General features: G+C 39.1%; 1 protein-coding gene, 1 long non-coding RNA gene and 2 other non-coding genes across 5 annotated transcripts; 1 reads left to right on the top strand and 3 right to left on the bottom strand.

Annotated features, from left to right (window-relative positions):
- Positions 1-2791: 2791 nt before the first annotated feature.
- Positions 2792-7085, bottom strand: RPL21 (ribosomal protein L21). Of its 2 annotated transcripts, none has more exons than XM_010951555.3 (6): positions 7009-7085; positions 4794-4872; positions 4456-4517; positions 3629-3741; positions 3029-3179; positions 2792-2919 (listed from the first exon to the last, which is right to left on the bottom strand). In XM_010951555.3, the coding sequence occupies exons 2-6, from the start codon at positions 4858-4860 to the stop codon at positions 2830-2832; spliced, it is 483 nt and encodes a 160-aa protein (XP_010949857.2). In that variant the 5' UTR covers positions 4861-4872; positions 7009-7085; the 3' UTR covers positions 2792-2829. The 2 variants fall into 2 exon arrangements, with proteins under 2 accessions (XP_010949857.2, XP_045370122.2); XM_045514166.2 differs by having other exon boundaries at positions 6966-7037.
- On the bottom strand, positions 3458-3584 carry LOC123615847 (small nucleolar RNA SNORA27). Its single transcript, XR_006723664.1, has one exon. It is a non-coding gene; the product is annotated as a small nucleolar RNA SNORA27 (small nucleolar RNA).
- Positions 4074-4145, bottom strand: LOC123615843 (small nucleolar RNA SNORD102). Its single transcript, XR_006723660.1, has one exon. It is a non-coding gene; the product is annotated as a small nucleolar RNA SNORD102 (small nucleolar RNA).
- Positions 7086-7128: 43 nt separating the features above from the next.
- On the top strand, positions 7129-26500 carry LOC123615822 (uncharacterized). The gene is made up of 4 exons (XR_006723613.2): positions 7129-7539; positions 8286-8312; positions 14195-14290; positions 21065-26500. It is a non-coding gene; the product is annotated as an uncharacterized LOC123615822 (long non-coding RNA).
- The last annotated feature ends 40 nt before the right edge of the window (positions 26501-26540 follow it).

The following is a 26540-nucleotide window of genomic DNA, read 5'->3' as shown; positions in this document are numbered from 1 at the left end:
GGCAATTTATCAGAATGAACCAAGAATCTGAGAAACATTTTAAACTCAGTATTGTGCATTCTCACATTGTGCATGTGAGAAAATCTATCCTTAAAGGATCAAAAAATACCTTTTAGCATATTCATAGTATGCCACTGACAGTATTTTAGAAAATTACTGCACTATACATCAGATGGAAGAGCTCACATTTTCTGATTATCTGCCCTAAATGTAACTCCCTTTAGTTCTCTTTGCAGCCCTCCCTTTTCTCAGTGTTCAGCATCACCAGCCCCTCTGAATCAAGGTAACTTACACTCCCATTTCCTTTTTGTCACAAATGTACTTCATTTGGTCCTGGTTAAATACGGAATCAGAGACTCAAAGTGCATAGATGATGTCTAGGAATCACCTGGTCCAATCCCAGTTCACAGATGATACTCTCCTTTTACGGAGACAGAAAGCAGGGTTAACATGAACTGCTGAAGAACAAACAAAAAATGTTTGAGGTCTCTTGATCTTTCCACACCACATGGGGGATTGATAATCCCAATTACTCCTGAGCAACATGGTGATTAGCCCTCAAAACTCAGAGAAACACTACAGTAAAATCCATAGGAAAATAAAATTGGACATAAAGTAGAATAAAAATGTCTATTAAAGAAAAAAAAAAGCAGTGCTTTTCCCATTAAAGAGCATTTATGGAATGCTTACTACTTGCCAGGCACTAGGAGTGCAAAATTTAGTAAGGCACAGTCCCTAACCTCAGGTCTAGTGGGGAAGGCAGAAGTTTTCTAAAAATTGTAAACACCGTAAGAGAAGCTAACACACCTGTCCTGGGAACAAAGATATGGGGGATTTCACTCCATCAACCCAAGGCCAGAAGTAATCTCTTTGATTACAAACACTTTCATTCCTCTCCTTGAAATACTTTTATCAGGAACGGTTCACCTATGACTCAAGGTGGACAAGCAGGAACTCAGCAAATGAACAAAGTGTAGGTATTTCACGCAAAGTCAAGTACCTGTGTAAAACAACTGGGGTGACAAAGCCGTTCCAATAAGCAAATTTTCCTAAAAAGTTAGAGTATAATGTAGGAAAACAGGAAATAGAAACAATTTAGTAGGAACCAGACTAGTTACATATCCTGGGAAGAAATGAAATTATTAGGAGCTATGTATTAGTTGGATTTCTAAAATATTCTTGTTGTGGAGTAAAACTACAAAGCTCTGAACTAGGACCAGATCATGCAGCAAAAGCCAGCAGTTACTGACCATTCACCTGTGACACCGTGTTGTGTCCCCTACTTGGATTCCCAGAGAAGCTTCACAACCACCCTTGGAGGGTGGGGAGGGCACTTTCACTACCCTTTTCACAGGCAAGAGAAGCAACACACAGGTTAAGCCACCTGCAGCATAACCAGTAAAGGTGAAGCCTTGAAGCTGCCCTAAGATTCTAAGGGAGAAATGAAGTGTGTGACCAAAGGGGCAGGCCTGGAAAGAAGAAAAGGCTGTTAAAGATACACAAGAAACAGAATTTCAAAATATGCAAAGTGACTGAAAAGAGTTACAGTAACTTCAACTGGGTGCATAAGTGGTGCCATCAACTAACTTAGATCAAAGAACAGACCAGGAATGTCAACTGACGCAGTGTGTAAGGTTCTCCTTGTTTTCTGTGGTGGTGGTGAATGGTAATTTCTGTTGTCCGATATGTTTAAACATAAGCCTCCACCACTAGATACACATCCTTAAAATTAATAACCATCATTTACTATTAGGCTTTAGCCCCTCACCAAGATTTAAAACCAGGTTTGCTGGATTCCCAAGCAGTCCTATTACCATCACTTTACTCGGCAAACGGAAGGCCACCAACACTAGTGGTTTTACCTATTCACAGCATTTAACAGGTTCTTGTCCTCAAGACTAACAGTGGGCAGAGAACACTGAACACAAGAAGCCTAGGTTTCCATTTTAAATAAACTTGCTACAGGTATCAAATACTGAAGGCAGCTGGGATGGGATGCTATCAATTTCCTTTTGGACGTCTGCCATATCCAATTAAAAATATCCAGGAAGTAACAGAAAACCTAAAATGTGTCCCAACTATACAAAGTAACTTCAAAATGTTCTCATTACTATGAAGCACTATAGCACTAATGATTAAGACCTGATGACGCAGCCAGACTTTCTGGGTTTGAATCTTTGTCTAACACTCTGCACCTGCAACATTGTAAAATGAACAAAATAAATTATTCCAAGTTTTTTATGAGTACATTATGTAAAGTGCTTTGAATACCACATATTAAACATATCAGTGTTTATCCTTGGTTGAAATAAAAAAGGTATTCAAATGATCACTAACACATTTTCTGAGCCCTGTTGCAAGAGGGGTCAAAACTCAGCACTAGTATATAACTCAAAGGATGGGGAGGAGGCCTTAAACAATGTATTTTTAAGTAATAGGCTTCAAAGCTGAGTTCTGATTCTCAAAACACAGCTATTTATAGTGCAATTATGAGTAATAAACTTTCCCTGTGCTTAATCGTAATGCAAGAGATATTTCACTTATTCTTTAAACCCTTATTTTCATAGGAATTTAGAAAGACTATTTTCAAAACTAGTGTAAGTATTTAATAAATATCTGGCAGTTTCCTAATCAATGGACTATACCGCACGATAAACCACCTCACACCTTCCAGGAAGAGAAACACTAAATTTGAATAAAGATAACACCCACTGAATTGGGACACAATTAAAAATTGCTTTAAATAGTTCTTTGGGGAAGGGGACAAACTTCTACTCAATTAAGACAAACATTTGTACAGTGCAGGTCTTTTAATTTTCTTTACACCTCTCATGCCATGAATTCATAGGGAATGGGTTCCAACAGTTCAGGCTCCTTTCCATTGGTTCTCACGAAGTGGGCTTCTCTGGGTGGAGCAGGCTATTAAAAAAAGGCAAGAGAATAATTATGTAAAATACTGTACTCTCCTTCAAAATGCTCTCAGCACTAATAATATACTTGATACTGAGAAACCATGTCAAGTACTCACCTGGCGCTTCAGCTGAACCCAAGTACCTTTCTCTTTGGCTTCCTTCTTTTTCTGATCATTTTCCCTCACTCGTTTCAGGAAGCTATCTCGGCTTTTAGAGTGCTTAATATGCTCAACACGCACATTAATTCTCTTGGCAAGAATCTTGCCCCTGGACAGAGAAGAAACTCTTCTAAATGCTTCATCAAAAACATAGCCAAAATTCAGAAAATTGTTTCAGCAGTTTCATTTATTAATCTCATTGGATGAGGCCTTGAGGCAAACATCCCCACTGTTAAGCTCTCTTCTGATGAGGTGATAAGACTCTGAAACACCAAATAATTTAACCAAAACCAGACTGCTAATAAAATGTACACCCTATTAAACCCTTTATACTCTGAAAACTAGAACTGCTTAGGAACAAATCCCGTAAGACTTTCCCGTTAAGTTTATTGTTTCCTCTGACAGGTTACAAGACAAACACCCAGTCTGCTTGAGTTTTAAAAGGATGTTTCCTTTGCCCCACTTGAATGACCAATAAAGACATAAGTCCAATTGGCAAAGTGAAAAGGGGGTATGAAGGAATACTAAGCAGCCACGGAGAACCATGACATTACTTACTTAACTTGTTTGTTTACAATAATGCCAACAGCATGCTGGGTAACATTGTAGACTCTTCCAGTTTTGCCATGGTAACATTTGTGGGGCATTCCTTTTTGAACAGTACCAGTTCCCTGTTAAGAAAGGAGATAAATGTTTCATTTTTTTTAATTGAAGTATCTCGGTTACAATGTGTCAATTTCTGGTACACAGCATAACATCCCAGTCATACATATATTTGTTTTCATATTTTTCATTAAAGGTTATTACAAGATACTGAATATAGTTCCCTGTACTATATAGAATTAATGTTTTTTCAATCTATTTTTATACACAGTGGTTAACATTTACAAATCTCAAACTCCCAACTTTAGAAAGGAGATATTATGACAACAATTTCCCCTTCCTTTTAAACCCAAAGTAACTAAGATACTCTAAGATTTTTTTCGTTAAATGGCAACTCAAGAGCTTTCAGAGCCGGTGAAATATTTTTTTCACGTTGCTTTAAAGCATCAAAAGAGACAATCATCATTAAGCTCTAGACTGCCAGGACACATTTAAATATAAACTCTCATGATTTACCCCTCTCATTTTCCCACTAGCTGTTAAAAAGAAGTAATGAGAAAATTCTTAGACTCAAGAATTGCACTCTGGTTTCTGAAAATAAAATTAAAACAGGCGTTTCTACACTCTCATTACCTCTTCTTCAGGAAATAGATTTTTCTTCATTTAGGAAGACAAAATATAGCCAAAGATACAAAATACACTTGTATTTGAATTAGATTAAACCCAACTTTTCTAACTTCTAATGTTATTCTGTAGGATATGTCCCCAATTTCATATTTTACCTTGATGTCTACAATATCACCTTTCTTATAGATTCGCATGTATGTAGCCAAAGGAACAACTCCTGAAAAACAAAAAGATCCCAATATAGTCAATATCAACATTAAAAAGTCACAATTAAAAAAATTTGTAATCCTTCCAGCTTTCAAAACACACTATCTTTTTGCCAGTTATGTGTTTTAAAGTGACTACTATATAAAATTCATGCTTTTTATTTACAAGCCAGGTGGATGCTGGTTAATTAATGCCATTTAAAAACACCTTATATGAACCACAGCACGAAGTTAATAAAACACAAATGTATGCCATGCTTGCTCCCAAGAGGGGTGAATCTACTCACCATGTTTCCTAAAAGGCCTAGAGAACATGTAGCGGGTGCCCCTCCTCTTTCCCTTTGTGTTGGTCATTCTGGCGAATTACTGAAACCAAAAAGTATAGAACAGTCAAAATATTACTGCAAAATTGATACTTGCCCTTTAACCAAAAAATGTGTAATTACAAATGCATGCATTTCAGTAGGAACATCAGAATTAGTGAACTATCTTAAAAAGCTGGCTCACCAATCAGTAGTTCTTTATAAAGGAGAAAAAAAAAAAAAAAACCTTGTCATTTTACCAAGTAAGATCTTTACCACTACTGCCTAAGCTCTACAACTTTAAAACGCCTAAGAAGCTGAACTGGATGTTAGAACCCAAACCAGTACTTTCCCTATTAGAATATAGAATCACAACAGGACTGCTACCACAACACATCTGAAGAACCAGCCTACACTGCCAAGAACACTGGAATTTTGCTTAATTTTAACATAATGGATTAAACCCCCCTTCCTCATCAACCTAGTTTTCTGTGACCAATTTCTTATACAGCATCTATTAACTGTCAAATATCCCCAACTTACTTCATACATGATTACTCAGTGGTTTACTAGGAAGCATACATAAGGCCAAAGGGAGGGAAAAAAAGGCTTTATAATCACTGAACTGATTTTGACACAGGTTTGGCACTTACTTGCCGAGAGACCTACATTTAAATTCTGATTCTCGTATGTAAAATGGAATTAATACTTATACAATTAACTGAGATTATGCTGCTACAAAGTACTGAGCAATTCCTAGCACATGGAAGGTGCTAACTAGTAAGCAGGACTTAACTTTATCTAAGAATTCACCTATAGGCTTTTAGAGTTGAACGTCTCACTTTTCCCCAAAATGTCAAAACAATGGTTTTGATTATTTCCAATCATCCAAGGGTAGAACTACCACAGCTGGCAACTACTCCTATCACAAGGCAAAAATGTACCAAAACGCCTTTTAGGTTGCTGACAGTGTTCTAACATAAATCAGTCTCCCATTCACAACAAATGCACACTTCACTTTAAAAGGCAATTAAGCATCTATCAAGTACCGTTTTAATTCCTAACTGCATCAAGTTCATACAAACTTACATTAAGTTCATAAAAAGGAGACGTGTTCTGCAGGTCCAAGTCACTTTACGGAGTCACAAAGTGACAGAACCAGTAATGGAAGTCATTTTTGACTCCTGAGTCCATGCTCCTTCCAATGGACCCACTTTCCGAGTCAGAAATCCATCATGATCCAATATACATACAATCGAAGGCGTTTCTACAAACAATACTCAACAACCCAAGCAATGGTGTTTCAGATTTTATACTACTACCTCAAATGGGACCCACTGGGGTGCAACCCACAATTTGCTCAATTCTGGTAGCTCGCTGCTACAAACTAGACAAAAAGACGCAAAACCAAGATCTAATTGGTTATTCAAGAGCTTTCCCCTTAAACTTCTAAACCAGGCGCAGATATTCAGGAATTCTTTCGCTCAACACTTGGTGTCCTGGCGTTAACAAAACAATCAATACCCGTGACAAACAAAGTTCTTTCCCTTAGCCCAACTGCGATCCCGGGCCAAAATTAAAACCACCAGAACTCATTTTCGTGCATCAGTGACAAGTGGTCTGAGGTTCCTCATCCAGGTCGACTCATTGGGCACCAGTGCGATTCTCCGACCACGACCCCAGACTTTCACACGCACACACCTAGCGGGAAATTAAAACGGGCGCCTCGATTTTAACCTGTTTCTTTTACCCCAAAGTCCCTACCCGAAAGCATTACAGTTCTGGTTCTAGAATACAGGTTAAAACTGCACAATGAAGGAGTTCGAAAGACGTGAGACCACGCAGCCCCAGAGCCTGTCCGCAAAGGCCTAGGGTAACGGGGCTGAAGCCGTGGCCGCACAGGAAAAACTCCCTTTCCCGACTGACCCGAGTGGCCTCAGCCCCGTGCGTCGGTCTCCTCTTCCCTGAGCCTGTCCCCACGTGGGGCCGCAGTCGAGTCCTCGGCCCCCGGGCGCAGGCCCAGGTCCGGCCCCGCATCCGCCGCGCCCCGTCTGGACGGACACAGCTCCACCACCCAGGCCAGCGGGCCCCAGCAGGCTAGACAGTCTCCCTAGGGCTCTAATGTCCCACTTCAGCGGCCACAGGGTTGGTACTCACGCGTGGGGGACGAGGGGCTCCGGGAGCCACGCGAAAGGCCTACCTGGAAGATGGCGGTTCCGGCCGAAAGGAAGGAGGCGGGGCTGTGGCGCGCGCCTTACAAGGGCCCGAGGGCTGCCCGCGGCACTGCCTGAAGAAACGCTGGCCGACAGCCACTCTTTTCTGGGGAAGTGCGTCGTCCCTGAGAACGAGGGGGATCTCGTTCCTGTGAGGATATTTTCCTTTCTTGCGAAAACGAGGCAGTAGACCGACACAAGCTGACACTTGGACCTTGCCAGACAGACCGGAAAGGGGCCTTCAAGGGCGACCCAAGGAACCGACGTCCCGAGCGTGCCGACGTCCGCCCTGCGTCAGACGCCGCGCCGGAAGTGGGTGTGTGCCTGCGTCCCCGGGCTCCGGGGCGCGGCGTCTCACTCGCCGTCTGAGCTTTTCGTCGGCTCCTGACGGCCGTCTGTAGAGGTGGTTACGTGGGGACAAAAGTAAAACTATGGTGAAGAAAGCGTGTTATCCAGCTTGTATGTCTTTCAAAAGTTTTTTTCCCCCCAGTGCTTCAAAACATACTACTCAGCTGCTGGTAGGTGCGCGTTACAGCTGCTTTGGAAAGCAATTTGGAGAAATCGAGTGAAACCGAAAATACCGAAATACCGAATTCCAGCGTTCCCTCTTAACTTTGTATCTTACAGGAACTCTGATATGTAGGCAAAGGTCTACAACAGCAGATGCGTAGAAATAAAAAATTGTAAATGTCCTACAATAAGAGCATGAACACATGAAAGGATGGAATATATGCCAGGAAGTCAAGACTGAGCCCAGAAATGTGATGAAGCAAAAAGAGGGAGATGTATAATACACACAGTTGGACAATTTATATACATAGAAGTTTAAACATGCAAAACAATACTATATATTGCTTAGGAATATATGCATAAGTAGTGAAGTAGTCAAGAATTAGCAAGAGAATGAAAATCAAACTTATAATAGTCCTATCTGGTAGGGAGGGGACTATAAAGAAAGGGATATAAAGGAGGTTTTAACTGTGTTGGCTATTTTTAAACTGCGTATTGAATACATGGGAGGCTGTTATTTGTTACTATACTCTTTAGTATTTTATTAATAGAGATTTTTAGGGTAGTTTTAAATTTACTTAAAAAAAGTTTTTTAATGGTACAGAGAATTCCCATATGCTTGACACACAGTTTCTCTTGTTAGTGTGGTACACTTGTTACAATTAGTGAACCAATGTCGTACATTATTGTTAATGAAAATTCATAGTTATTCAGATTTCCTTGTATTTTATCTAGAATCCTTTTTCTGTTCCAGGATCCCATCCAGGATGCCACAATTCAGGTAGTTATCATGTCTCCTTATGCTGTGGTGGTTTCTCAGGCTTTCCTTATTTTTAGTGCCCTTGACAGTTTTGAGGAGTCCTGGTCAGGTATTTTGTAGGTTGCCCCAATATTGGAATTTGTCTGATATCTTTCTCATGATTGTATGGATTATTTTTATAGTGTATTTTCTAACAATTAACTAAGCAACAAAAATCTTAACCTATTTGAATTTAAGGAATGTTATCCCAGTGATTTCAAAAATTGTGGGTTTTTTTTTTTTTTTTGGACTCACTCCCCTATTGCACCTGGGACTTGTAATTTCTAAAACTTGCATAGGTTCAAAAATTTTGAATTTATACATTCGGTGACTATAGTCTTTAGCCCTTAAACTCACTTGCTCAGGAACTTGAGAAGGAATAAGGATTGCCTTCATCAATTCTTTTAATGCCTCCTTTTGGCAACTACATTGTTTATGCAGCTTAATTTTTAGTAGTTCTCCATTATGACTGCTCCCTTTCAACTCCCTCAAGTCATTCTGTCTTTCATATTGTTCTTGCTAATGTCCAACCTTGGATAAATGCAGCCCTGACAGCATTTCCACAGTTGAGCATCATGGAAGAAAATCCTGCCAACTGGCCAGCTCGTGTCACTGTAGTCATTCCTGGGCTATATTTTTCACACACAAACCTGTTTTCTTCAACACAGTGGTTTTTTTTTTAACACAGAATGTTTTTAAATTTAAAATATGTTATGTAAAAGTCAAGATTTCTGGCTTCTCTTGAAAAATCAGGAGATTTGTCAATGTAAAGCTGACAATCTTGGTGGCAGAATCCAGTAGCTACCTGCTTTAAATGGGGCGTGTGTTCTTGAGTTTTGTGTCCACTCAGCCTGCCTCAGATGTGGACCTGCCTTGCCCCTAAAGGCAACTGAGTTTGTGGCCCCCATGGTCAATTCACGATCAACCGTTCTCAAGCAGGTACTTAGCAGTACTTAGCATTGCCTCGGCAGTTCCAGAGGTAGTTGTTTACCTGCTCTGTGAAGACTATTTTATATTTTGTCTTAGGTTATCAAATCTACTATCCCTTCTCTCCACCTTTTTTAATCTCATCAATTCTCCTCTTCTTTTTTTCCTACTCTTCTTTTTTAATTGAAGTATAGTCAGTTTACATGTTGCATAAGTTTCTGGTGTGCAGCATAGTGTTTCAATCATCCATATACATACATATATTCCTTTCCATATTCTTTTTCATTGTAGTTTACTACAAAATATTGAATGTAGTTCACTGCTATATGGTAGAAACTTGTTTATCTATATTATGTGTAGTAGTTAGTATCTGCAAATCTTGAACTCCTGATTTATCCCTTCCCACCCTCTTTCCCCCTTGGTAACCATAAGTTTGTTTTCTATGTGAGTCTGTCTCTGTTTTGTAAATAAGTTCATTTGTGTCTTTTTTTTTTTTTTTGATTCCACATATAAGTGATGTCATAATGTATTTTTTGAGGGGGGTAGGTAATTAGGTTTATTTATTTTATTATTTATTTATTTTCCACCTTTCTTTCGGCTAATGCCAGCCTCATTGTTATCTGTGTACAAATGTGCTCTGGTCGTTCCACCCAAAACCCACAGCCTTCTTCTTTCCAGCCCTACTTGACCTCATCTTCCCTTCCATTTACTGCTCCATATTTTCTTCCATCAAACTTAAAAAAAAAAAATCCAAACAATCCTATGAACTTACTATTTTTGTACATTAGAAGCTATCAGATTTCAGCAGTGTTGTGTGGCTTAACCTAATAATGAGCAAGCACTGCCTTCTCTTCCTCATCTCCCGTCCTGTTTTCATTTCATCTGACCTCTGCCCCAGTCGTGCCACTAAAACTTGTCTTGTCCAGGGCATCCACTGCTTCTGTGTTGCCAAAACCAAAAGACATCCCCTGTTCTTGTCTGTCATCTCTCAGATGCTTTGAACCCTGTCGTCCACTCTTCCTCCTTGAAGCCCTACCCTTTCTGACCACTCCACGGCCTGTGTTGCTGTTTTCCCCTCTCCCTGTCCTCTAAATAACAGGCTTTCTCAGGACTTGGAACTGCTCCCCCACTCTTCTGTTGGTACACTCTTTCTAGGTAATTCCACATACACCATCATTTTACATTTCATCTCTGCTACTTATACTACCAGAATTATTTCTTTAATTCAGGCCTCTCCTCAGAACCTCTGTTTAACCTGCCATCTGTTCTGGGATACCCTTTAGCATCTCAAAGTTAACATGTCCAAAATAAGACTTTTGATCCAGTATTTCCAGTATGTCAATAAATGGTGTAAGCTAGAAACTTTAGTTCCATCTTTAAGTTTTCCCTTAACCTTTTCATGTCTAATCTATCAGCACATTTTGTCCCAGTTCCACTTGCAAAATATTTCTCCAGATGGCCAGCTTCTTCCATCTCTGGCCACCACCACTGGAGTCTCTCACCTGAAGGAATGGCTTCATTAAGGTCACTTTTTATCTCTCTTGCCTCAGTTCTGTTCATTTTCTACATCATAGCCAGAGTGATGATGTTTTAAAAACGTAAACCTAGTTATATCACTCCCTTGCTTAAAGCCCTCCAAAGATTTTCTATTGCTGTTAGGATAAGACCCTTATGAGGGTCTGAATAAACCTGTTTTTGCTTTTCTTTTCAGTTTCCCTTGGCTCCTCCCTCAGTTCCTTGTGGCTCCCACTGCCCTCTTTAGTTCCATGACCTGGGCAAGCCCTTTCCAGCTTTGGGGGCTTCCCCCTAACCCCAGCCGTTCCCTTTGCCTTTTAAGTGGCATATTCGTTATCTTCTTGCTTCCTAAATATATACATTGCTTTATTTATCTAAATAGCTAGAAATGTAATAAGATCTCTTCGTTATAGAGCAAATCCAAATCTCTGTGACCAAAGTGTTTACAGTTACTTCTATTTTAGTTAACTTTAGAAAATGTCCTTATTTGTCATAGCAAAATTTTAAGTCAATTTTTCTGTTTCTTAGCATAGTCTATTACTTATCTCACTCATCAGTTGATTCGGGCTAATTGTAACCAAAACTAAAGAGAAATTACTGGTATCCTAAGAAAAATATAATTAGAGAATGTTAAAATAATAGTATACCAAAATGAATTCCAAAATGAAATGTGTTCTTGCTGTGGCCTTCTATTTTAGACTTTGTACACATGTATTTGTGTATGTGTGTGTGTATACACAGGTTTTAAAAATATATATACACTAAAATGCACAGATCCTAAGTGTACATTTGGGTGATTTTGACTTATATACCCTTAGAACCAGTATCCCCAATCAAGATATAGAACATTGCCATCCCCATTGGTAATTCCTGACGCTTCTTCCCAGCTAATCCCCTCCCCTACTAGCACCATCCAATTTTCTGGTTTCTATAACCATAGATTCATTTTGCCTATTCTTAAATTTCATGTCGATAGTACTATACAGTGTGTACTCTTTTTTTTGTCTGGCTCTTTTTGTTCAGCTTAATGTTTTTGAGATTCAATCATGTTATTGCTTGTACCAGTAGTTCAATTTATTTTTTATTGTGAAGTAGTATTCCACCATATGAATATACCGCAATTTATTTATACATTCTCTTCTTGATGGAAATTTGGGGTTTGTTAATAAAGCTACCATAAATATTTTTGTGAATATGTTTTCATTTCTTTGGAATAAATAACTAGGATTAGTGTTGCTTGACCATTAGGTATGTAACTTCATAGAAAATTGCCAAATGGTTTTCTGAAGTGAACCCCTATTTTATTTAGCATTTTCCTCTGAAGAGAGTAAGGCATTTATTTTTCCTGCAGTCTTTTTAAATAGGTTTGTGTCATTAGTTCCATCATACAGATCTGAAAACCAAAGTGGTTTCCTAAGTGTCTGATGGTCAATTTATCTCCAGTTTGAGATCATTAATGCAAAAAGAATAAGAAAGGCATTGAAACTTAAAAAGAAATGTGAAGTAAGTTAAATGTAGGAAATAGGAAAAGTCAAAATTCATTCAATATTTATAAGCATCTAGATTAAATCAGGTACTGCACTGAGTGATGAGACTATAAAAATGAATAAAACATGATCCTTGCCCTCAAGGACTCCACAGAGAGTTTGGTGGAGGAGAAAGGGGATACAGAGTTCTGAGTGCGGTAGTAACGGGCACTGCGTATGAGCAGTGTGGGGGTTCCACAGTTGATGCCACCACCCCTAGATTAGAGGAAGGGCATGGGTGCCCCGATGAAGAGGAAAGCTTCACAGTGGAGGCTGAGCTTGTTGAAGGAGCAACACTGACCAGAGAACAGGGAGTAAGGGTATTTCAGGCAGAAAGTATTTTTGCTTATGTAAAGGTGTACAAATGGATAACAGCTTTAAACACTCAGAGAAATGAAAGCCATCCAATAGCTCTGGAAAATAAGGTCAACAAATGCACAGGAATGTGACTTACTAAAATGAAGCAAATTTATGATTTTGTACCGGGCTTGAGTAAAATCCTCAGCAAAACCCATAGCTAAATTAAGCTAAATTCACATCTCTTTCCATTTTTGTATTTTTCCCTGTGGAAGGATATCAACAAAATATTTTGCTTTATTGTGGTTTTCAGAAGACATAGGCGGTTTAACTCACGCAGGACAAAGTTTCTAAGTTAGTAGAAAACGTGGATCTACCCTCTTTACATGTGAGACTAATTGGGAATTCTATTCAATATCACTCAACTCTGCTGGATTTGCCCTTTGTCTTGGTGGATTGGCAGGGGCACAATTTCAAGGAAGAGCTGCTGAGGAGTTCCTAGTGTAGAAAGTGTGTCATGAAAATTCTTGTCTCCAGGAAGATGTCCCTGTAATGACAGCTAAAGTAATGAGGCAGAAATACTATGAATAATTGAAATACATTTGGTGAAAAATAATTATGCAAAATCATCTTTTTTCCATTAAAATTTTCTTTTGAGACTTTGAGAAACAGAAAAAAATGAACAAGATAAAAATCTTTTTTTTTTAAATCAAGTAAGACAAAGATTGCACCCTTCCAGAATTTGATTCTTTACATGAAAACAGGCAAAAACAGGCTTGTGACCATGTAATTACACATTCAGTTTGAACCTTAACCCCCATAATGATCACATCAGTCTTTCTAGGTAGCACCAACACTTGGAGCTATCCTCATTGCCTGCTGACAGACTTACTTTTTGTGTTTGTGAAGAAGGAAGGAAGGAATTCACCCTCTGATCCCACACACTTGCTTTATAATAATTTTGATGAGGCCTGATAGACACATTTCACATCTGTTTTTAGCTCTAATTGATTGATTATGGCTACCTGGATCTGAGTTAAGAAATTTCTTTTTTTTTTTTTAAATGACCAGTGCTCAAGCAGAAAACAGAATATCAAATTTTGATTTCACTTAAAATTTCAGGAATTTGAAGGAGGGAAATATCTCAGTGGTAGAGCACATTCTTAGCATGCATGAGGTCCTGGGTTCAATCCCCAGTACCTTCATTAAAAAAAAAAAAAAAAGTAAAACAAAATATTTCAAGAATCTAAGTTGAAAATCAATTAATCTTCAGTCTTTCAAGGTCCTTGCTTCATTCATATGGAAAATTGGAATTCACTGGTTCAAAGACAAAAGACTTGTCTTAAAAAGACTCAAAAGATTTCTTGGATAATAAGTGGGTCTTACAAAATATATTTTGATGAGTTAAGTATAAATGAATTAGACACAATGGATTAAGTTGTCCTTAAAAATTTTTTTACTTATTATTTATTAATTTAAAAAACTTTACTTTTGGACCCCTTCACCCATTTCTCTCACCTTTCACCCCCTGCCTCTGGCAACCACCAATCTGTTCTCTGTATCTAAGACCTTGTCTTTTTTTTTTTTTTTTTCTTTCAGGTTCTACATATGAGAGAGATGATACAGTATTTGTCTTTCTCTGACTTATTTCACTTAACATAATGCCCTCAATTTCCATCCAGGTTGTCACAAATGGTAAGATCTCTTTCTTTTTTATGGCTGAGTAATATCCCAGCATATATATATGTATATGTCACATACATGTATATCACAATTTCTTTAGCTATTCATCCATCAGTGGACACAGGATGTTTCTGTATCTTGGCTGTTGTAAGCAGTGCTGGAGTGAATATGGAGGTGTGTATATCTTTTCAAGCTAGTGCTTTTGTCTTCCTTGGATAAATACCTGGAAGTGGACTAGCTGGATCATATGATAGTTCTATTTTTAATTTTTTGAGTAACCTCCATACTGTTTTCCACAGTGACTGCAGCTGTTTACATTCTCACTAACGATGCATAAGCGTTCTCTCTTCTGCACACCCTCACCAACATGTCATTTGTTGCCTTTTTGATAATAGCTGTTCTAACAGGTATGAGGCCATGTCCTCAGACTGTGGTTTTGATTTGCATTTTCCTGATGATTAGTGATGTTGAGCATTGTTTCACATACCTGTTGGCCATCTGTATGTCTTCTTGGGAAAAAATGTCTATTCAGTTCCTCTGCCCAGTTTTTAATAAGATTTTTGGTTTTGTTTTTTTTTTTAGCCATTGAGTTGTATCAGTTATCTATGAATTTTGGATATTAGTGTCTTATGAGATATATGATTTGCAAATACGTTTTCTCATTCAGTAGGTTGCCTTTTAATTTTGTTGATGGTTTCATTTTTGCTGTACAGAAGCTTTTTACTTTGGTGTAACCCCACTTGCTTATTTTTGCTTTGGTTGTTTTTACTTTTGGTGTCAAATTTTAAAAAATCATTGCCAAGACCTATGTCAAGGAGCTCACCACCTATGTTTTCTTCTAGGAGTTTGATGGTTTCAGTTCTTACATTTGTCTTTAATCCATTTTGAGCTAATTTTTGTGTATGGTGTAAGGCAGTGGTTCAGTTTTATTCTTTTGCATGTGGCTATCCAGTTTTCCCCACACCATTTATTGAAGAGACTGTCCTTTTCCCATTGTATATTCTTGGCTCCTTTATCATAAATTAACTGACCATATAGGAATGGATTTACGTATGGTTCTGTATTCTGGTCCTCTGATCTGTGTGTCTGTTATGCCAATGCCATACTCTTTTTTTTTTTTCAAGTGATAGAATGCATACACATTCTTCTCTATGGCACATTCATTCACCAGGGTAGGTCTTATGTTAGGCCACAAAACAAGTCTTAATAAATTTAAGAGGATTGAAATCATATCAAGCATCTTTTTTAACCACAGTGATGTGAGACTAGAAGCCAATTACACAAAGAAAACTCAAAAATTCACAGATATGTGGTGATTAAACAACATGCTACTGAACAACCAATAGGTCAAAAAGATATCAAGAGAGAAATAAAAAAAAATACATTGAGACAAATGAAAATGGGAATATACCAAATTTCACGGGATGCAGCACAAGCTGTTACCTACCTCAAGAAACAAAGAGAAGTCTCAAATAAGCAGTGTAACTTTACACTTCAGAGAACTAGAGAAAGAAGAAACGAAGGGTGAAATTAGTCAAAGGGAGGAAAAAACAAAGAGCAGAAATAAATAGAGACAAAAAAGACAATAGAAAAGATTAATGATAGTAAGAGCTGGCTCTTTGAAAAGATAAACAGAATTGACAGGCCTTTAAGTAAACTCACCAAGAGGAAAAGTAAGAGAACTTAAATAAATAAAATGTTATTTATGTTAACATGTAGTGGGATTTTTATTATTTTATATAAGTTAATGAATATTTCTAAACATTACTCATTTTAATTTCTAATATGGTAAATATTGACAGATAAAACCCACAGAAACAGAAGTTCTTACTGGTCCTCAATGGTCTTTTAAGAGGTAAAGGTGTCCCGAGGTCAGAATGTTTCAGAGCACTGTCCTGGTCCTCTGCCTCTGTTGCTACTGTATGTAGGACAGGCAGGGATATCAGTGCAAGTTTCCTGAAGTAATCTCCATTTGTAGAAAACTTTGACTACATATTTTCCTATTTGGGTGAGCCCCATAGTGATCTTGCTTCTGCAAAGTTATTCAGGAACTTGGACACATGGGATTATTTCCATTTTGCTTTGTGAATTCTGGACAAGTCATTGCACAACTTTGCTAGATTGCCTTGAACTGACGTTCTTAGGTTTTTAATTTATTCTGTAATTAGGCTAATTTTGCTTCACTGTTACTCTGTCATGTCCTTAGATTTCTAGTGAAACTGCTTATTAGTGTAACAGGTCAAATTTTGTGGGAAAATCAAATAGATATGGATCTAGCCCTTGGTTTATGCTTCTTAAAATTTCTTTTGGGGACACTTTAAAAAGAAACCCACTGAAGTTTTCTCAAAAAAAGGCTTTCTGGTTGTCGAATGAAATAGGTGTGCAATTCGGCTTCTGTCCTATGAATAGGTTGAGCATTTTCTGCCGACTGGCACAGCATTCTGTCTCTGCCTCTCTGCTGCCATTCAGGTACTTGGCTGTACTCTTACGGAATAAAGAAGAATTTGTGGTTGAAATATTTTGACTTCAGTACTTGCTGACAGAAGACTAAACCCTTTTTAGCCATTAGAAAAATTACTCTGGCTACAGTCTCATATATGCCAGGAATTTTCGAAATAGACTTTTTTGGAAAACTGACAGTAACTCTAAGCATTATAATGAACCACAATGACATCAAAATACTTCTGCAAAATAATTGATATAAAATGGTTTTTAAAAGTTTTAGCACAGGGGTTGGTAGCTGAAGCATAAAATGTTGTGTGAACAACTTTGGTCAGACGTTAGTTTAATGCTGCTAATTTTCACAAATCTTTCAAATTTTGTAAATGCAATTCCATTGCGAACTATTTTCTTCAAACTAGTTTTCAAGAATCCACGATGCTTAAAACTTGGTTTCTGTAGTATTCAAAAACTGATTTATGTGCATGAAATTGGTGAGGTTCAATTTAAATAATTTGCTAGAATTCTATTTGATTTTAGTTGATCTAGGAGAAGATACTTGAAGAGAAGACTAGATAGGGAACTTCTTGGAATAGTGGTCTGATTTCTTTGGCACAATGGATTTCAGAAAATTGTAATGAAATCTTCATAAAGAGAAGGACTTTATCACTGTGGGTGTAGTACTTTATATCCAGCACTTAGCGTATAGTGAACGTCCAAAAAATATTTGGAAACAGAGATGGAAAAGATGGAAATGGAAGGGAGCAACAGAATGGCCCAGTCGGATCAGTGCTAATGCGGATAATTTTAATAATATTAATGGAATTTTAAGAAAGTGGTCATTCACAGTTGCAGAGTATTATAGTAACAGTATGAATTGGGATTTAGGGTCTCCTTAAAATTGACAGGAAATCCAACTTAGTCTGCTACCCAGCTGACCGGTTTCCTCAGCAGTGCTCAGGGTGTTCATTCGTTCATGAGCATACGTTCACGGAGCACCTACAAGGCGACAGGCACTGACCTAATGCTGGAGATACAGGGGGAATGAAACAGAACAAAGATCCCTGTGCTCTTGAAGTTTGCATTCTAGTGGTGAAAGACAGATAAGAAAAAATACATATTTACATTACTATGTTACAACATATGCATTATGACAGATGGAGACAAGTGCTGTGGAGGAGAAAATCACACAAAAGGGGAAGTGATGAGACATCACTGTTTTAAAGAGAGAAGACCTCATTGAGAAAAAGCAAAAATCTGAAGAAAGTGAGGAAGTCAGTCATGCAGATGTCCTTTCAAGGACAGATAAGAGCTTTTCAAGCAAAGAAAGCAGCAAATGCAAAGATCCTGTAGACAGAGTGTCTGAGATGTGTAAGCAACGCTGGGGTTGGGGCGCTGGCCGTCGGCTGGACCAGAGAGGAGGAGGAGATAGAGTGGAATGCACTGAGAGGTGATGGGGGTGCTTGGTTTGAACTCTGAGTGAGGCATGTGGGGAGGCATGAAAGAACTTTGAAGGGGAGTGACATAATCTGATTTATTTTTGTAAAAGATCACTCTGAACTTAGTGTTAAGATTAAACAGAAGATAACTGAGGGGAGAAATATAAGATTCAAAAATAATAGGTAGAGACTTCAATACCTCATCTCAATAATGGATGGAACAACCAGACAGAAATTTGGCAAGAATATAGGACACTTAAACAATACTATCAACCAAAGAGAGCTAACCAACATCCAGAGAGCATTCAAACAACATTAGCAGAATAGACATCTTCTCAAGTGCACGTGGGACATTCTCCAGGGTCGACCTTATACAAGGCCATAAAACAAGCCTCAAAAAATTCAAGATAATTGAAACCATACAAAGTATGTTCTCAAACCACAATGGAAACATAAGGAAAAGTTTGGAAATCACAAATGTGTGAAAATTAAATGACACACTATAAGTTACATTGGATTAAAGAAGAAATCATAATAGAAATTAGAAAATACTTTGAGATGAATGAAAATGAAATATGCCAAAGTTTATGGGGTGCAATGAAAGCAGTATTCACAGGAAAATTTAAGGTATAAATTCTTTATTTAAAAAATCAAGATATAATTGACATATAATAATATATTGCTTTCAGGTGTACAACATAATGATTTGACGTTTGTATATATTGCAGAATGATCACCACAATCAGTCTAGTTAATGTACTTTGGAATAAATCTAGCAAAAGCACAAGAATTCTACCCTTAAAATTATAAAATATTGTTGAATAATATTAATGAAGACTTAAATATATGGGAAAACATTCTATGTTTGTAGACTAAGAAAGACAATATTGTTAAAAAGGCAAAAAGAAAAGTTGGTCTGCATATACAGTACAAACCCTATTAAAATCTCTGCTGGCTTTTTTTTTTTTTTTTTGGTAGAAATTGTAAGCTAAAATTCTCATGGAAATGTAAAGGGCCCAAAATAGACACAACAATCTTGAAAAAGAATAAAGTTTGACAACCTACTCTTCCCCATTTCAAAACTTAATGCAAAGCTACAGTAATCAAGACAGTGCGGTACTGGCAAAAGGATAAAATATAGATCAATGGAATAGAACTAAGAAGCCCACAAAAAAAACCCTTACATTTACGGTCAATAGATTTTTGGCAAAAGTGCCAAGAAAGCCCATTGGGGAAGAAGAGGGCTTCAAAAATGGTGCTGGGACAGTGGAAAATCCACATATGCAGGGAAAAAAAAAGAATTTCGATATCAATCTCGCACCATACATAAAAGTTAACTCAAAATGGATCATAGACCTAAATGTAAGAGCTAAAACTGTAAGTTTTAGAACAAAACAAGGTCTTTGTGACCTTGGTTTTTGGCAATGATTTCATAGGAATAACACTCAAAGCACAGAGGTAAGAGAAAAATCTAATGAATTGGACTCTTCAAAATTAAAACTTTTGCATTCAAAGAACACTTTCCAGAAAGTGAAAAAACCCGCAGAATGGAAGGAATATTTGCAAATCAAATATTCAGTAAGGGACTTATATCTAGAGTATGAAACTCTAACAACTCAGTAATAAAAAGACCCAATTTATTTCAAATGGGCTAAGGGTTTGAATGGACATTTCTAGAAAGAAGATATACAGATGGCCAATAAGTACACGAAAAGATGCTCAGTATTACTAGTAACTAAGGAAGTGCAAATCAAAACCGCAGTTGGTTACTACTGTACACCTACTATAGTGGCTATAATAAAAAAGATATTAGCAAATGTTGGCAAAGATGTGGGGAAAATGTGGAGAAAATGCATTATTGATGAGAATGTAAAATAGTGAAGCCACTTCGGAAAATACTTTGGCAGTTCTCAGAAGGTCAAATTTAGAATCACCAAGCGGCCTAACAGTCCCACCCCTGGGTATCTACCAAGGAGAAACAAAAACACATATTGACACAGAGATTTCTCACATTGGGTGTTCAGAGCGCCACTAGTCACAAAGTTGAAACAATTCAAATGTCCATCCACTGGATAAACAAAATGTAGCCTATCCATAGAAAAGAATACTATTTGACAATAAAAGGGAATGAAGCACTGATACATTGACAATTGAATGAACCTCAGAAACATTGTACTCAATAAAAGAAGCAAGACAGAAAAGAACACACATTGTATGATTCTCTTTATATGAAATATTCAGAATAGGCGAACCTACGGAGACTGGAACCTACAGAGTTAGTGGTGGCCTGAAGCTGAGGTGAGGGGGGAAAGGGAGCTGACAGCTACGGGGCACGGGGTTTATTTTGGGATGATGGAAATGGTCTAGCGTTAGACTGTAGTAATGACTGCACAACTCTGAATATAGTAAAAAAAACCACTGAAATGGGTTAATTTTAAGATATGTAGATTATATCTCAATAAAGCTGCTTAGAACAAACACTGGCTCTCATCCAGGGAGGCCTCTGCCCCGAGCAGCTGTGGAGATGTAATACTGAGGTAACCATGGAGACGGAATGCCAGCAGGATAATGGATTTCAGCCTTGTCTTTTTTCCCCTCCAGTATTTTAATTAATTTTTATGAAAAGCTTAGAAGAAGAAGTATTATAGAATTTTCAGCAGCACCTATCTTATTCACATTTCAAAGGGGAAAAATATTTCCTATTCTAGAATCTTGAGTGGGTGGTTCTTTATTTTAGTGATCGAAGAACAGTGTCTACTCCCCATCTGAAGAGTTTAAGGATCTCACCACTGAGCACCGCGTGGTGTGGTGGGAAGGACCTTGGCTGAGGGGTCTGGAGACTGTCTTTGGAGTTTGCCATCCTGTGGGATGACCACAGGCCAATTCTCTTTTCTCTCTTGTTCTCCAGACTTTCTAGGTGGAACTTCAGGAGTCTGTCTCGCTAAGGTTCCTTCTGCCGCTACAATTTTGTGTGAAGAGTGGCACCATTTCTGTGCATGCTAGCTGAGGGAGCAGCTTGTTGTACACCGGAAAGTAATGGACCCGGTGCCATTTTACGGGGGAGCTGAGTCCTGTGTGTGTCCTTCCTCTACATGCCCTTCCTTCACGGAGGCATTCGCCCTCTGGTGGTGGTTCTGGAAAGATGCTCCAACCCCACAAGGTTTGGGGGCCTTCCTCTGTGAAACTCAGCTCCCTTGATTTTAAAATTCTAATATATTTTTGATGTTTTATTTTGAGATAATTATAGATTCCTCTGAAGCTGCAAAAATAGTATAATGAGATCCCGCGTGCCCTTCATCCAGCCTCCCGCTATGGAGACAACCGTGTGAGCGCTGAAGTCCCTGTTCGATCAGCCTAGTGGTCAGCGAGTGGTTTTGCAGAATTTTCCTTAAGTGCCTGGGGCCAAAAACAAAAACATCCCACTAAAGCTTCTTTTCAGCCTTTTCAGACTGCCCACGTTGGTGCTCCCTCGGTGGTTGGCCAGGCCCGCACTTCCTGCCTGTGTGGGGCCTGCGGGCAGCCCCTAAGGAGAGCTTCGTGCCTTCCCCGGACTCTTCTGAGCCCGCGTGCAGACCAGGCATGCATGAGGCCTTCTACACGTGGAAGCTTTTCAGAGCCTGTATTCCCTGAACAATGCCCTTCTCACGCCTCTTTCTTACTAGGGTTTTTGGTTTTCCTGTTGCTTGGCCTAATTGTTATCCTCTGCTGCAGGTGGTGGCAGCTGATATGTTTGCCTTGAAATGTTTTTGGCAAATGTTACCCAGGAAGCTGCCTCACCCAGGGGAAAGCTCTGGGCAAGCCCTTAAATGAATCCCTCAGGGCACTGCCATACAGGCCAAAACACAGAAGCACGATTCTTAGAGAGTAAGGCCAGCGTTGGTCTCTCTGGGACCAGTAACCTGCACCAGGAACGTGGGCTTCTGTCCTCAAGTCTGTAGCTGTGTTGCACAGCCGGGGGTTGTAGTAACAAGGTATGTTAAAATCTCATGGAGATCTCTTACCAAGATTCAGCTTTCTTTTCTTTGTTAAGCTTATCCCCTGTTATAAGTTTTGTTTGTTTGTTTATTCTTTTTTTTTTTAATTGGGGTACAGTCGATTTACAATGTTGCATTACTTTCTGGTGTCCAACATAGTGATTAATTTATACATATATGTATATTCTTTTTCAATATAGGCCATTACAAGCTGTCGAATATAGTTCCCTGTGCTGTACAGTAGGGCCTTGTTGTTTATTTATTTTATATACAGCAGTGTGTATCTGCCATTCCTGAACTCCCAATTTATCCCTTCCCATCCCCTTTCCCTCCAGTAACCACAAGTTTGTTTTCTATGTCTGTGACTCTGTCTCTGTTTTGTAAATAAGTTCATTTGTGTCCTTTTTTTTTTTTTTTTTTTTAAGATTCCACATATAAGTGATACCTTATGGAATTTTTCTTTCTCTTTCTGGCTTTCTTCATTTAGTGTGATGATCTCCAGGTCCATCTATGTTGCTACCAATGACATTATTTCATTCTTTTTTCATGGCTGAGTAGTATTCATATATATACACATACACCATATCTTCTTTAACTGTCCATCTGTGAACAGACACTTAGGTTGCTTCCATATCTTGACTATTGTAAATAGTGCTGCTATGAACATTGGGATGTATGTATCTTTTTGAATTAGAGTTTCCCCCAGATACGTTCCCAGGAGTGGGATGACTGGATCATATGGTAAGCCTGTTTTCAATTTTTTGAGGAATCTCCACACTGTCTTCCATAATGGCTACACCAAAAATTTTTTTAATTAAATTCTAGAGTTCAGAAAAAGTTCATTGTGACAATTTTTGCCAGGTTATTCATTGCTGTTGTGGAAGCATGAAGTGTAGGGGTTCTCTGTTCTCCTGTTTTCATTGATTTCTGTCCAAAGGAGACAATCGGTGGGATGAATGTGATATTACTGGTTCCAGGAAAAGAGTACCATCCAGTTCAGACCCTTTCAGATGTAGCTGGGGTTTTCAGAGTTGGAAAGCGTTGACCTGCCCCTTTTGTGGGGTCACCTTTGAGGTACAGACCGAGCTTCTGCTGCAAGTGCTTGGACTCTTTGGTGGTGCAGATTGACAAAGGGCTTTTCATCTGCCCAGAGTGCTTTCAGTTTTCCTGGAATAAGTAAATCTGGGAAAACCTGGCACTGGGACATTCAGTGAACCTCTTCAGAGTTAGCCTCCAAAGTCCAGCGCTGGACGTGGGCCCTGAGATGGAGAACTTTCATGTGACCGAAGGCTCAGAAAAGAACCCATCTTTTCCTTTTACGTGGACTCTCCTGAAGACCCCACTGGACTCCCTGTAAACAACTTCCCCTTCGCCTGCCGCAGGCATTTGGCGAGAGGGACTCAGGACGGCCCTCCACTTGTCCCCAGGGCCTCAGTATCTCTCAGACGCAGAGGGTCCAGATCAGCGTGGCCCTTGGAGCCCGGTGGAGCTCACGCCCTTCTGAGCAGGGGCTGCAGGTTGCTGCAGTTCTGTGTGAACTCGGGTCTGTCCAGTCCCTGCCAACACCTCGCTCATTTTCCCTGAGATCTGTGGTGTCAAGGCGGGTGTGCCCAGCGGAGTCCGACAGAGGGTACTGAGACATTCCTTCCTCTCTGCTGCCCATGTCCAGGGCTCCACTTCACCTCTGGCTGCCCTTTTGGAAGATGGAAGTGGCATGGGTGTCTGCGCAGAGTCTGCGTGTTGTCAAGGATCATTCTCTGTGTCTTTAGAGCTTGGATTCTGGGTTGTGAGCCTCAAAGGAGGACATGAAGTTGCTGTTATCTGAGCCCAGGACACATGAACCTGAAATTTCAGAAGGCTGGCATCTTCTGGGTTTTGACCTGAAAGCCCTTTCATTTTGTGATGCTTCCAATGGTTTCCATCTCTACACATTCAAAAATGTGTTTGCCTCAGGGCCTTTGCATTAACCTTCTGCCCTAGGATCCCAGGAGAGGATGAGACTGTGGGACCCCTGAGATCTGTCTCGAGGGAGCTACAAATACTGCAGTTTGGCCACAGGCACCCCAAGAAGATATGTGACCTCTGTCCAAAATAAGAAACAAATGGGAGAAAATTGTTGGCTCATAGATGCTTCTGTTACTTCAAGAGGTTTATAAGGTTGAGAAAACTAAGTGGCTTTTCCCCCCCTTTCTGATAAGGAAGCCTGAGGATAAAAATTGCTAAAATAAGTCATTAATTCTAGGTGGTAGGTTTTACTTAGGATGGAGATGGAACAAACCCAGGAGGTACCACTAAAAGTGTGATTGCATTTCCTCTTGTATGTTTCCGAGAGGATGTGTCCTTGAATTGCTGTTTTGGGAGGAAACCAGGAGCCTGTCTGAACAGTATCCTGGATGAATCTGTGGAAAAGTTCAGTGAAAACGCCCCCAGTTTCAAAGTGAGATGTGCAGGTGAATTGTGAACAAAGAAACACCATCACTGGGAAGCTTGAACTGCCAAGCAAGAAAGAGGACCAATATGCAGGCGAAGTATCCGACCAGAAAGGTTCTGAAAGGGAAAGTCCTTGCAGAGAGAACAAGGGAGTCACACGTCTGAGGGATTCGCTCCCCAGATAGAGAAACTGATGGGTATTTAATCAAATAAACCACAAAGCTAACAAGGTGCCCGAGTTACTCTGTCAATGGTGGCAATAGGCAACTCCCTCATGACTGCAGTCATAAAGACAAACATATTCTCAGATGCCAGCAGAGCAAAATCAGCCATAAAGTTGTTTTTGTTTGGAAATCCAGGTTTATGGGATTTTCAGTATTTTAGTATCTTGGAAGGAGATCTGAACCAGCGAGGGTGAGCCTATGATTTGGGGTTTAGTGCTCACCCTGCTGGAAACAGCATCGTGTCAGCGCTGGCTGCCTGTATCTCTCCTGGGTCAGGTTCCTGCCATTGAGGTGTGGGTTTGACTGTAGAGCTGGCTTGTAGCTGTCCTTGCTTTTAAATTCCGTATCTTTAATCAGTTGTTTTGTGTTATTCGGCTAACTTATTTATTTAGGAGTAACTAGAGTTGTTGTTTTTACAGAAAGTCCTTTTAATGGTTATTAAAATGCTGTCATCTATGCACCAGAAATGAACACAACACTGTAAGTGGAGTATACATCGACTTTTAAAAATGCCATCGTATAATGTGGAGGCTTAAAAGTACACTCTTCGGGGGAGGATTGTTTAGGATTATAATTTCCTTTTAAGTTCAGAAGTAGTTTACCGTCTGTGTCAGGGCAGTTGGGACTGGGGACTAAGAAACTAGTTCACTCTACCAGGTTGGGCTGAAGTGACTGTGGCCACAAGGATCCCCATGTTGGTTACTGACCCCAGCCTGCAAGGAAGTGACTGACTCCAGGATGTGGAAGGGGAGGATTTCATGAGCCGTATAGCAAGCACCAGGCAAGTTCTCCAAGGAGAATTTGGAAGCATCATTTCTGTATGTGAATCAGCCCTTAAGAGCAGGTTTATGAAACTTAATTCCAAAAGGATTAAATGTTTAAATGTATAAAGGTAAGACCTTGAAGCATTTAGAAATAGTAGACTTTTTAAAAAAATCTCTGTGTAAGAAAGAAGTACTTAAACAAGACACAGAAAGCTCTAATTGGAAAAACTGATACAACTGACTAGGTTAAAATTAAGACCTTCTGTTCATCAACAGACCAACAAAAAAGTGCAAAAACAGTCTACACACTGGGAGAATGCATTTGCAACACATATAACTGACAAACAAAGTAGTGTTCAGATTCTGCCTATAAAACAAATAGAAGACAAGCAACCAGTGGAAAAACTGCATGAAAACCCAGGAGGTAGAAATGCAAATGGTGAGTAAACAGATGAAACACTGCTCAACTTCATTAGTAATTAAGGAAATGCAAATAAAGACGACAATGATATACCACATAAAATCCACTGAATTGGCTAACATTAAGAAGTCTTATAATCACAAGTCTCAAAGATTAGTAGAAACTCTAATGCGCCTTGGTGGGTACACACAAGTGTTTGGACACCGTTTGATAATGCCTGGCCAGCGGAATATTCACGTTCCCTGTAACTCAGCAATTCTTCTGGTCTGTACCCTGCAGCAGCTTCTGTGCATGTGCAGGAGACGCCCATAAGGACATTCATAGCAAGATTGAAACGGTATTTCTACCTTCTTTTCTGCAAGCATTGGAGAGATGCAAAATCTACCTCTCTGGCTGAAGTCACCTAGAATTTCAGTTACATGCATAACTCCTTAGGGAAGTACTTGAGAATGAACACAGAAGATTTTCACACAACTACTTAGTCCTTTTTCATTCTGGATAATTTTAACATATCATCAGACTGGCAAGTCACCTCAGAATATAAAATATAAACTGAAAGTAGATTTTTCTC

This window comes from Camelus bactrianus, chromosome 14 (genome assembly GCF_048773025.1).
Source record: "Camelus bactrianus isolate YW-2024 breed Bactrian camel chromosome 14, ASM4877302v1, whole genome shotgun sequence".
In the NCBI taxonomy this organism is placed as follows: Eukaryota; Metazoa; Chordata; class Mammalia; order Artiodactyla; family Camelidae; genus Camelus; species Camelus bactrianus.
The sequence above is the reverse complement of the archived record's forward strand: the minus strand, read 5'-3'. Positions and strand labels throughout refer to the sequence as shown.

Coding starts and splice junctions, on each gene's coding strand:
- RPL21 (XM_010951555.3), bottom strand. CDS start 4,860: ATGACCAACACAAAGGGAAAGAGGAGGGGCACCCGCTACATGTTCTCT. Junction 4,518..4,793: donor TAGGCCTTTTAGGAAACATG/GTGAGTAGATTC, acceptor TTTGTTTTTCAG/GAGTTGTTCCTTTGGCTACA. Junction 2,920..3,028: donor GGGTTCAGCTGAAGCGCCAG/GTGAGTACTTGA, acceptor TTTTTTTAATAG/CCTGCTCCACCCAGAGAAGC.